Consider the following 12,983-nt stretch of genomic DNA (forward strand, 5'->3'; position numbering starts at 1 on the left):
TCTGGAACAAGAAGACTAGGCTAGATAATATTTCTCATCTTTTTTTATTTTTCTCCTATCCCTTTTTGTTTTCATTGTGGCAAAATACACATAACATAAAATTTACCACCTTAACCATTTTTAAGTGTACAGTTCAGTGGTGTTAATTATATTCACAATGTTGAGCAACCATCACCACCATCCATCTCCAGAACTCTTTTCATCTTGCAAAACTGAAGTCTACAACCATTAAACAGTAACTCTCCATTGTCCTCTCCCTCCAGCCCCTGGCAACCACCATTCTGCTTTCTGTCTCTGAATCTGACTACTCTAGGGACCTCATATAAGTGGAATCATGAAGCATTTGCCCTTCTGTGACTGGTTTATTTCACCTAGCATAAGGTCCTCCAAGTTCATCCATGTTTCTCACTCTTTTTTTGAACTCTTAACACCAAAATCTTTTGGCCTTCCTTAAGTTGATTTGGACTTTCAACATAAAATAAGTCATTGTGACTAAAACATGCAAACAAATCAAAGCCACAGGTAATTTTAAAATATTCATCCTTAAACTCCAAAGGCTCCCTCTGAGATTCAGAAAGGTCACACTCCCATCCATTGTTTGAATCATTGCTTAATTACTCTCAGTTCCTTGATCTTTAAAAATGACACATTTAAAATAAGAAAATGCTCAATCAACCTATTGTAACGGAAGAGGCATGAGAGAATAAAGACCCAGGCTTGATCTTTAGCACTGAGTCCACCTTGGCCAAATCACTAACCTTCTGAACATCATGTTCTTTGCAAAATGGAGACATTAAGAGTCTCTGTCCTGCACCCATCAGTAGATGGGTGGACAGAGTTGCATTGAACATCAAATGAAATACATATGATAATGTGCTTGGTCCTCACTATTGTGGTCAAAATAATTCCTTCTGGTTCTTATACCTAGGGAGTACTATGGAACCAAGTACTGAAGAAAAAAGTGTTATCAGTGATAAAACAGCTGAATGGATTGCGGAAGATGATGATGATGTGTTTGTGGCTTCACGTACAACTGAAGATTTATTTACTGTGATACACAGGTCTGGACCAATTTCCTTAATTCCTATTGTAATCACCTTCACTTTTTATACCAAAAGACAAACCTCTAAGCAGCCATTAGAATTGAAACTAGATACTTAACTCCAGATTCCCACATATGTGAAAGCAGTCCAGGGCCTCACATTGCCAATTACTGACATCTTTGGATGAAGTGGAGGAGGGGCGGGGAAAGGAAGACCAGGTGCCAAGAGAGAGGCCCCTTGTCTCCTAGCAACCGCAGGACCTATTGTGGCTCTTTCTGCTCTCTTACAGCTTTGTATGCAATCAGAGACATTTAACTCTTCATAGAATTCCTTGTACCAAAAAATCTTATCAAGAAGTGAAGTAGGGCATCAGGCCAAGTATCAGAGCAAGAACTTAGGCAAAGGGAGACCAGATGGGGACCCAGTTATTGGACAGGGGCACAAAGCAGGAGCTTGGTGGGGAGGAAACTGGAAAGGACCCAGTTGTTGGAGCTAGAGCACCAGTTCAGAGCAGGATCAGTTCCCAGGCTGTCTTGATTCATAGTCACTGAGCTTCTAGCCTTAACTCCTTAAATTCTTCTTGGGTCCCAGAACCTGGGCAGGACTGAGCCTGCAGGCACAGGCCAATGACTCCATCTGCAGGCATTGAAACAAGTTAAGGGTTGCCCAGCCAGTGTAACTCAGTGGTTGAGTGTCAGCCTATGAACCGGGAGGTCATGGTTCGATTCCCAGTCAGGCACACCAGTTGCAGGCTCAATCCCCAGTAGTAGGGGGCGTGCAGGAGACAGCCGATCAATGAAGTTATATGAAGTTATATGAAGCATTAGGAAATGTCCACCACACGAATTCACTCAAAGCAAAACTTCTCTTATTTAGGTCCAAAAGAAAGCTGCTTGGCTGGAAGGAGCCTGGTGAGGCCTTTGCCGGAGGCAGCAGACCGAGCTCCCACTCACCAATAAGGAACACAGCTGATTCTCCAATTAGTGAGTCAGCTGCCTCTGCAGGGTCAAGCGGCAGTACCAGCCTAGATGCTGGCAGAAACGATGATTTCAAGGCCTTGCTACAGAAGAAGGGAAGTAAGGCAACTCCAAGGTCCCGCCCCTCAGCAGCTGAACTGCTGAAGACCACTAATCCACTTGCTCGGAGAATTATTGCACAGTTTTCAAAAGACTACGACACCACCGATAGTCCCAGTACCTAAGCCCTGGGTTGAGTAAGTAGGGTTCAGTTACTAAACTTGAGTATAAAAAGGGGAAAAGGAAGGGTTCTAAAAAGAAACCATGGAAATAACAAAAGAGCCTACATTTCTTTTACTCAAACTCACACTTTGGACAGCAGGCGAGATACCACTTTATCTAGAAATCATCAGGCACTTTAATCATATGCAGACTTTTTATGTTTTCATACTTAAAATCTTGCATTATTGACTACAGATTTTCTTCTTATTTTCTGCCAGTGGTGTGCACCAAGAAGAAATTCTCAGATGCAAGGGCACACGTGCATCTTTTCAATGAATGACCGGCTGCTCCATCCCTGGGTTCTGTTACTGAGGAGCACAGTGTGAGAGCAGATTGGGGGCTGTCAAACCTGGGGAAATAGGGAGCCATTGTTGATTATTCACTTCCTTGGTGAGGCCTTAATGACTTGTGTGGAGAAACAGAAAGACTCTGATGCCTCTTCAACCACAGTTTAACTCTCTCCCACTAGAGGTTTGCAGGTGTGCACTTATTTTGGCATGAGTTGATTGGATGGCTTTTGTGCAAAATATGAATGTTACTTGGTCCTGAACTTCATGCCTTTTTCAGTTTGACTGTCTACACGGTGATCAGGGTGATGAGTTTCGATAACATACAGACCCTTCCCCCCACACACACCCCTTAGCTAGAAGAGGTCAGAACCTGGTTACTTTGAATGAACCAAGCTAAGCCAACAAACGAGGCAGCCGTTTGTCCACTCTGATCTATCTGAGGTAACTTGCACGCACGCCTTCAGACCCTTCTAATGTCTGTCAACAATGATAGCTAAAATCTGTGCCCAGCTTATGCTGCATTCGAAGAACTCTCATTTCATTAGCATATAACATTAATTACAGGAAGTAATTAGCTGAACTAATGGCATCATCAAAGGCTCAAGGAGTAGAGAAAGTAAGTGTAACTTGCCCACCACCGTTCATTTCAAATTGTGGTTTGTGATTGGTTTGTTTTGTTTAAAGGAAGTCTTACTATGGTCCAGAACTGAGAATGTATAAACTAAAAGGATACAAAAGGCAGCCTTGCAAGTTGCTATGGCCCATAACACAAAAAAGGCCTAATTAGTTAACCATATGGGGAGAGAGGGTAAGAACTGGATAAATGGGATGCTGATGGAGCTCCAAAACAATCATTGTGACTCCTCCTGCACCCCCCCTCCCAAGGCTAATAGGCACTAAGTCTTCTTGTCAGTTCAATTTTCTAAGCAAAGCCAGAGCAGTGATTCATTTGATTTTCATATGTCTGGTTTCTGGGAGGTTGGGGGGAAAACAGACCAAGAATTGAACAAAGAAAACTGGTTGAGCAATAATGGAGAGGTATTTGTCCACTGTCCAAAGAGAGGGAAAGAAGTCAAATGAAATAGCAGTCTGTTTCACAAAGAGGGTTCCCTTACCCTTTACTTCTTCACACACACCCCCACAACAGATTCACTGGTCAACCTTCTGGAGGATGCAGAAACTGCCCCAGAGACAAGCAGATCTTGATTTTGATAGATTGTGTTGCTCACCAATAAGAAGCAAACTCTTAGCACAACTGCCCACACTCCAGAGAACAGAGCAGCTGAAAAACCACACTGTGTGCTGAAAAGACTTAAGCCTCTCACACAGAAGCCCTGGGCCTAGGCACTTGGTTGGTACAGTTCTGAATTCTAGACTTCTGAGTACAGGCCAGACCCACCCACTCCCTTGCAATCAGCACTTTCCCCTGATTTAGACCAAAGCCACATAATATAATAAACAACAAAATCCCAGATGCTTTGTAAAGAATTCAAACTATTTGGTTTGTGGTATGGATGTTGAGGATAGAGAGCAAGTCATTCTCAACATAACAGAAGGACCTGACCACATTTCAGGGGTTTTACCGGAAGTAAAATAGATTCATTACTGGGCTTAATTTATATATGAATGCCAGACTTGTCTGTCCCAGTCTTAGAATTCGAAAAGATGCAAACATCTTGCTCTGTAGGGAAATGAAGGAGAGTTTGTGCTTTTGCCTAACAAAGGTAAAGAACAGCCAGGGCCTTCTTAAGAACCATTATGAATAGCTGAACTCTAAAGCCAAGTATGAGACATGTTTAGGACTTGTTATTTCTGCTGATTTTTCTGGAAGCATCTTGTTTGCTACTTCTAGTGGGTTTTGCCTCTCCCCTCACCTTGCTATCTCTAGTGGATTCCCCAAAAGATTCTAAGCTAAATGCACTGATACCTTTGTATTTTCCAATTACCTTGAGTCTTACTTTCCTCTACAATAATCTGTATGCCTGGATTTTTTTAGAACATCATCACTCTGGCCCTCAGATACTCAGTGGTGTTCCCATTAGCACAAGAGCATTTGGGGCAAAGATTTTATGGTCAGAGGTAACATGGAGGACTGGAAATATTTACTTAATGTTTTACAACAGGTGGACCTAGTTCCAAACAAACAACCAAACTGTACTATTCCTACCAATCATCAATGAACAGAACACTGAACATCTTTCCTACTCCTAACACTCAACCTCTCTCCTCCCCCCTTGTTTATCGTAACACCAACTCTCTCTCCCACCTAGGCACAAACCATAGTATTTGCTGCCTTCTGCACCTACTCTGCTGAAACTGGAGAAGAGAGGCTGAAAGCCCCTCCAGAAAGGCTTTCAGAGAACCTACTACTGCCACTATTACTAGTGTGAAAAATAATAATAACAATTTTTGAAGGCGGAATACAGAAGAGGTGCAAATGAAATGAAGTTGGCCCCAGGAGGTTAGCTAACAATCCAAGTTGTTTCTGTCCCTTTGTTTCCTCTGATTCCAACTAATAGCAGCAGGTGGTTCTGTAGACTGACTTCAGTCCAGTGAGGAGAGCAGGAAGTCATCCCCAGGAGAGGTTAGTTGGTAGCTAAAAGTGCTTTGCACTTATTTGTGGTAAGGATGTTGAGAATAGAGAGCAAGTCATTCTCAACATAACAGGGAGCTTCTCTGGTGTCTCTTCTTTGTCTGCTTCAGTCTCACTCCTGGGACTTCCACCTGGCCTCAACTTGTCCCTTACCTGTAAATTGCTTCCCTGGCTGACAGCTTGCCCTTTAAGGAGGCAAGAGCAAGGCAGCAAATTAATTCATGTTAGCTTAATGACCACAAATTGACCAGTTGATCTGGAGACATCATATTGAATATTCAAAGACAGATGAGATTCTACAAGCATTTTACCAGACATCCATTCTAACTCTCTAGAGTCTAGACAACATGGATTGGGTTGCTATCTCACTGTATCATCCGTCTGAGCAGATCTGGCCAAGCACCTGCCCTCTTCCTCATAAATGAACTATTCCCTAAAAAGACGAATTCATGATCAGTGCTCTTTTCCTCACCATTGCAGCCTTTCATTATCACCAGGTCTGTAACACAGTGGTGACCTTTCACTTTAATATGATTTTCCAGGGCCAGGACTAGAGTGAGGTGACTGAGGCGCCTGGGGCGCAAAATTTAAGGAGGCGCCCACTCTCAGGGCTGTGCAAGTGCCTTACCCTCATCCTGGCCCTGCGATTTGCACTCCATAAAGTATTATCAGTTTATCTTCTTCCAATGAACAAGCATGGGGGGTAACTCACTATCTGTTGTTGTATCAGATGTCTTTATTGCTATCTGTTTTTCACTGCTATTTGATCAGACAATATTGGACAGTTTCACCTTTCACAAACAGGACTGATTTGGGGGGTAACTCACTATCTGTTGTTGTATCAGATGTCTTTATTGCTATCTGTTTTTCACTGCTATAAACCTTCGTATGCTTATACATAAAAGAATCTTCATTATTATCAGAAAACATGGTTGCTTTCTAAGTAATTTGCTCCAAGTGACAAGTTAGTGCCCATTTTAGTAAGGGATGCTGACAGGATAGCCCATCAGCAAAACAGTGAGTGAGTTGGAGGTCTGTCGTTGGAATCCAAGGTTTATAGTTTCTGCTCCATTCTCCCCAGACCTTGCTTTCCAGCACCAACTCTTCTGAGTGCCTCCTAGTTTGCGTTCTTCCTAGTTAAGAAAATCATGCTCTCAGGAAAGGAATACATTTCTTTACTTTGGGGTTATAAGGCTTAATGCTACCTCTTTTGAAGGTCATTTGCTGTTTAACAGGGGAAAAGCCTTACACCAAAGGAATGAAATTCTACTGTAGAATTTTAGACATCAATTAGTTGCAGAAGTGGTGGTGTGTTTTGTTTTGTTTTTCACCATCAAAAGGCCAAATTACTTGACAGCTAACTCCAGACTATAGAAAATACCTTAATCTCCTGGTATTATTTTAGTAAATTACTGGTAATCGATTCAATCATCCTGATACCCAGTGCTGTTCAATATGGCTCCTACCAAGAGATTCTCAGAAATGCTACCAAATGCCACTGAAAAGGCCTAGATAATTCACATTGTACATTAACATTTTCTCACAAGTGGAATTAATACTATTTATCATTTGAGTAAAAACAAAGGGATTTAAATAATTTATGAAGATGTGTCCTGTTTGTGAAAGGTGAAACTGTCCAATATTGTCTGATCAATGTCAGTCGTCCAGTATTGGTGGTGATTATTAAACTTATTAGAGGTACAACTTTATTGAACACAAGCCTCTGCTCCCTGCCATCTGTTTTGTGCTATCACTTCAGGTTGGTGTGAGAGTGAGACCAGATCTATACCACAGCACCCACTCCCTCCAAAGCCTTTGTGTGTATTTCAGCTATAAGTGATTAAGGATTTAAAAGGACAAGAGAGGGGAAATGAGGTACAAAGAACTGCTTTTGTCAAAGGGCAGCAAAAAAATCTAATTATTTAAACAATGACATTAAAGAAATAATTTTAGAATACTTGGAAACATATTTATAGAGGAATACAGTAGTAAATTGCTATAGACACACATTTGAGATGCTTTTCATATGTTTAGGAAAAAAAGAATTTGCATAAGTAATTGTTTGTGTGAAATAGGTATATACTTTGTTCAGTAAAGTCCCAAATTTAAACCAGTGGCTATCAAAGCATGATCCCAGGACCAGCAGAAGCCCTAGGATATGTGTGTGTGTGTGTGTGTGTGTGTGTGTGTGTGTGTGTGTGTGTGTGCGCGCGCGCACGCCCATCTATTCCAGTGATGTTACTTCTTCAAGCCCCTGAATCACTGTAGCCACAACTCTCCAATGATTCCAACCTCCCCATTATTTCTGCTATCATTACTAGTAGAGTGATCAGTCTCTGGCTAAGTGATATATTTTGTCATGTTGGTCAGGTATGTGTTGCTTAGTGTTAAGAAATTATCAGATCAAATCAACTACTTGCTCAACCTGCAAAAATATTTTATTTAACTTAGCCAGCATATCTGGCCTGTTTTTTACTTAATATTTTAATGTCATAAATAGGAAAAAGAAAAAGATGTTATATTTGTTTGGTATTGCTGGTTGTTCTCTAGAAGGGCTCTGGCAGAAGTATATTTGATTTTAAGATTTTGCCTAAATAGTGAAATTTGATATCAACAAATCCTCAAACAAAATATGAACTGAAACAACCAGTTAACCCCTCTCAACCTCTCTTTAGTGCCAAGCTTTATAGAAATTTATTCCTTACGTGATGTTGAGGTTTTTTTTAATGTCCAATTTTATAAAATGTTATGCATGCAACAAAGCATCATGCTCATTATACAAGTCACCCCAAACTCATTTCCTCCTCCGTATGTATGATGGTGAAGAAATATCAATATGTATGCTCTTCTCTCTCCTGATCAATTATAAATTGCAAATCTTTTCATTAATTTTTAAACAAGATATATTTACTCTGGCTAGTAGTTAAAATTATATTCTTTTTATTATATTTCATTGCTACTTTTTTTCTACTGACTCCAAAACTTACTTTGGGGAATATTTCTTATTTCTAGATTATTGTATTTATCTTATGTCTATATTTATCTGTAGTCATGGAATAATAGAGCTGAAAGGAACCAACTTCTCATTTTACAGATGAGGAACTGAGGCCCAGAAAGGTTAAATAACTTAAACAAGGTCACAGTGGTATGACCCAGCCTCAATCTCAGGTCTCCTGTCTATGGGTCCAGTGTTTTTCCATGTAAAGTATGACATTTATAGAAGACCCACAGCTGGCTTCTACTTTTATGACACATGAATTTCCCAGATATTTCAGTGAAATAATATATATGCTTTAATGAAAATGATCAAGAGTTCTTTAGTTCATGAGTCCAAAGACAAATTTGATTTTCAGTTTAGAAATAGTAATTCCTTCCAAATTCAGTATATGTGCTCTACTTTGTACAATGGATGTTTTCCTTCAAAGTTGTTTGAAAAATTATTGTTTTGGATAAAATTCCATATTTTAGAAGAGAAGCTTCCTATGTAAGGAATCTTTTGGTGATTTCTTTTGAAAAACGAAGAATCCTCTTGTCAACGTCTCCTAAAAGCCTATACTTTTTTTCATGTGAACTTTTGTAACTGGTGTTTATTTAAAGTAGGGCAAGCCAATATAGGCTTTCCTAGAATCTACTTTATTCGTCTCTTCTTAAACTTTGTGAGATTTTTCAGACTGTTAGATGTTCATGAGATACTTAGTTGTGCTCTAAAAACTTTACCTAGCTTGATATTTTGTCAATCCCTGGGCTCAAACTCTGTCGCCATCTTATCAAACAATAACAGAATTCCCTAATCAACACTAAGTTCTGCATGCAGTCTCTTTTCCAGAACATTCTTTGCCTAGTGCTCATTAGTGTGACTGTCTCCTCGGCTATTCTTGGGTTTCCCTCCATAGTTCATGCATAACCTCATTATTCTGTGGAGTTTCAGGCAGTTGTCTTTTAGGCCTATCTTAGTGATATGGAGTAGTATTTACAGATATTTCCATTTACAGATTGTTCCCTTTTTTCTCCTGGACCTTTTCTGGTTTGTCTTTTCAGGAATGCTTAGAGGATGGTGGTATTTTCCCTATCCTCCAGACCAGGGGTTGACAAACTTTTCTGTAAAGGGCCAGATAGTAACTATTTTAAGCTTTGTGGGCCACATATGGCTTCAGTAACAAATTCTTCTTTTTTTATTGTTTGTTTGATCTTTCAAATGGTGTGTTTATACCTTAAAAATGTAAATACCATTATTAGCTCTTGGGCCATACAAAGCCAGTGGCTAGATTTGGCCCACTTGTCATAGTTTGCTGAGCCCTGACCCAGACCATCTTCTGTGACCCACCCCAGGTGATCACTGGCTTGTGTACTGTATAATATGGCTCACAAGCATACACAGAGGTGGGTGGAGAGGAGCTGCATATGCCAACCATTATTTTCAATAGGGTGCCCTTTATGACTTCTCTGTCTCTCCCTCCACCTATCTATCTATCCATCATCTATCTATCTCTCATTTTCACTGACTACCTCGGTGTAGGAACCCTCATTGTTTTCTCCAGCCCTCCTATCCTGATTATCCAATATGCCTCTGCTTCCTTAAGTTTGGGGCAAGCTGGCAGGGAAGAAAGGATTTCTGAGATTTCTTATTTCTTTTGTCCCATCATTAACCCCAAACTGTGGTTCATCAGTCCCACCCTGCATCATACTGCCATCATGAGTTTAGGGCTGTCTGTAGAGAGTCTGGTGACCCAGGCCATGAGATTCCAGTCCAGTCTACAACTTTCTAGGGAAATCACCAGCTCTTGATTTGGTCCCAATAGCTGGTTTTAAAATCCAGAATGTCCACGTGTCCATTTTCTAATGTGATTTGGACCTGTTCTAAACTCAGCCCCAGCAAGAAAAACAATGAATTATGGAGGTATTCTGTGCCCCCCAGTTTTTTCTAGCCAAACCTCCTGTCTCCTGGGCCCCGGCTTCTGGGGACGGACTCGTTGGGATGCCCTGGGCAGGACCACAACCAGCAGGCATTCAACAGACTACCACCACCTGTTTCCTGCACCTCTAAAAGGATTCCTTAAAGCTTATTCACATCTCTCTCCATCTTTCTCCATTTCTATCTCTAATTCTGTTACTTGCGGGTCTAAAGCTCAGAGTCACATTTTAATATTTGTTTGTATAAACTTGGGGAGATGCAAGTGAATGGGAAGGTGTGTACCTGTGTGTACAAGCATGGTTTCTCCACCTGGACTGTGAAGTCACATTTCCTAATGTGTATCTCTTACACACATGCACATACACCCTATCCAGTGCTCACAGCAGTTCTCTGGTCCAGATCCAGGTCTGATAGGGCTAGTGAAGGAGAAGGGGATTGTGGGAGCTCCTGAGGCATCTCCCTTTTCTCATTGTTTTTTTTTTTCTACTGACTTGTGCTGACCTCTCCCAAGAAATCATTTAAAGAAACTCCTCTGTGACAATTCTGGACAGGCCAACTTTCAGAGAGCTATGACTATCATTCATTAAGGACTCAGACACGCCTCTCAGGCTGCAGGTTTTCCTATCTAAGCAAATTGTTTTAGAGGACCTTTAGCTTGCTTTTTGTCATTTGAGTCCAGGGATCTACCCACTTACTGAAATCTAAATTTTAAAAAGTCAGACACAAGTTACTTTCAGGATTTCCTAATTTGAAAGCACCCATGAAACAGTTTCTTTCTGCCTTGTGTTTAGGATTTCCAGACTTAGGAAAGGAAACAGGCTTGCACCTTGGAGTCTAAGGCAGCAAAAGTACCACACTTGCCAAAAACAAAATGAGGAAGGAGGATTGGCTAGTCCTACTGTGCATAGTCAAGAGATGGACTTTTGTGAAGTTAGCTCTCATGGTTCAATGCTTATTGGGTGCCAACAATGCACTTAAGAAAAACAAGGGAGAGTGGAATTTACAAACCAATATCCTAAACTGGAAGGCAGTGATGAGAATGTGTCCATCGATAAAAATTTCAAGAAGCAACAGAAACTAATAAAGATCAGAACCCCAGTCTTTCTAGAATTCCAACACAAAATGGAAGGGAACCCTCTGTGGGTAATATTACAAATGGTTTTTATAGTCTTTCTTTTCTTTTTAAACAAAATCATTCCTTACTGGTTTGCTGCTATGAATTCATTTGCATTCTTTATATAGCTAGAGCTGTTTGTGTCTTCTCAAAATAAACAACTTCTGTTAAAAATTATTTTTTGTTTCACCCTTTGTTTTCATAGTAGCATAGTGTTATTCAGACACTAAGCCCAGCTCATGAGCATGTTTTACTGACCACACAAGTATGGGGCCCACACATGGAATCTGATTCTCATAAACCCCTGAGAACCCAAAACAGATATGCGGGACATGGTGTCTTGCAGAAAGGTGGCACTCTGAGCCAGGAACCTCAGCCAAATCTGTGTTCGAAGACTTCATCTTGAGGATTCGAGTTCAACTGCTCATGGAGGCAACAAGGGGCTCTGGTGAAGTGGACAGTAGTTACCAGGCTCCTTAGGGGAGGAGGTTGCCTTAGCAACTGTGCTCAGGACTGCACTCCCCCTTTGTTCACTGGCTCAATGAAACCACCCAGTATGGCAATCCAGTGTGAGTTGGGGCTGGGAGCAAAAAACATAGACCAGATGCAGCCCAGATCACTTCCATCCCTCAAGTTGATCCTTGAATGTAGCTACATTCAAGGGTCAACTTCCATCCAAAAGGAGATTTTTCTTTTTTTGTTCCCAACAGGCCCAAACCTCTAAGGCCTTGCAGCCAACACCCCTGTCTCCCTAGGCCCTGTGCTAGCTCGTGTTTCCAGACACCATCAGGCTGCTCTTCCCAAATGACACAACAGAGCTGGAAACAACCTAGAAAGCATACAGGGGAAGGGAGAGAGGCCATAGCTACTCTCAGACAAGAACAGGTGTTAAGATTTAAGATAAGGGTCAGAGAAGGAGGCTGGCTCAAGGTCGGCCTTATACAAGTAATACCTCTGTGAGACCCTATAGGTCAGGGTCCAGTGTTCACCGCAGCAGGGTCAGAGCCTCCTCCTTTTAAGGTCTAACTCACAGTGACCAAACTCAAAAGACTTACCAAGGGCTGGAGCTGGCATATTAATTAACCAAAGAGAGAGTACACCTTTAAAGCACAGGTCATAAACATGAAGCCTATGGGCTGAACTGAGCTTACACACGTTGTCTGTTGTACACAGTGGGTTTTTTTTTTAATTCTTAAAAATCTAGATGTGGCACAACCTCTGCAATTCATCTAGTTCTCCACCAGTCCCTGCTATGTTAAACCCAACCAGTTTCATTCATTTATATACCTGCCAGGTCCCTGGAAGCATTTTTGAGCCTGTGAGTTATGAATCAAGGTATTGTTGCAGGTTGGGTTCCCAGGAAGCAGGCTCTGGGATGAAATTCGGTGTGCAAGGTGTTTCTTAGGGAATGTCTTAGGGATCGAAATCTATGGGAGAAAAGGGAAGGAAACAGGCTTAGGCGGGAGAAAAGGACAGCAATGCAGACACCACAAAGCCTTGGCTGACTCAATGGCAAGCTTCGGCTTTAAAATGACCTGTCAGAATTGTCCTGCACTGGGCCAAAGGCAGGCCTTTGTACCCCTGTTTCAGTCACTGGCTGTAGGCCACTTCATTAAGGGCCTAACCTTGGGTGAGGTGACTCTTTCCAGCTGAGGCAATCCCAGAAGGCGCTGACAGCTAAAGAAGGTTCTTTGCTGACAGCACTCCTGGCTGCTGAGTCAACAAGTCCACCCTTGAAGGGGGATCGGGGCAACAGAGTTCAGTGTCCATCACAGGTGTCTTATCTCCAGGAG

The 12,983-nt window shown here is 41.5% G+C and overlaps 1 protein-coding gene across 3 annotated transcripts in view; it reads left to right on the top strand.

Annotated features, from left to right (window-relative positions):
- NHSL2 (NHS like 2) overlaps nt 1–11,323 on the top strand; it is a 142,243-nt gene extending 130,920 nt beyond the window's left edge. For all 3 annotated transcript variants that reach the window (XM_079765331.1, XM_079765329.1, XM_079765330.1), the window contains 2 exons: nt 929–1,061; nt 1,920–11,323. In XM_079765331.1, the coding sequence (XP_079621457.1) occupies nt 929–1,061; nt 1,920–2,244 (458 nt within the window). In that variant the 3' untranslated portion in view covers nt 2,245–11,323. The remainder of the gene's footprint in view (nt 1–928; nt 1,062–1,919) is intronic.
- The last annotated feature ends 1,660 nt before the right edge of the window (nt 11,324–12,983 follow it).

This window comes from Cnephaeus nilssonii (genome assembly GCF_951640355.1).
Source record: "Cnephaeus nilssonii genome assembly, chromosome: X".
Taxonomy (NCBI): domain Eukaryota; kingdom Metazoa; phylum Chordata; class Mammalia; order Chiroptera; family Vespertilionidae; genus Cnephaeus; species Cnephaeus nilssonii.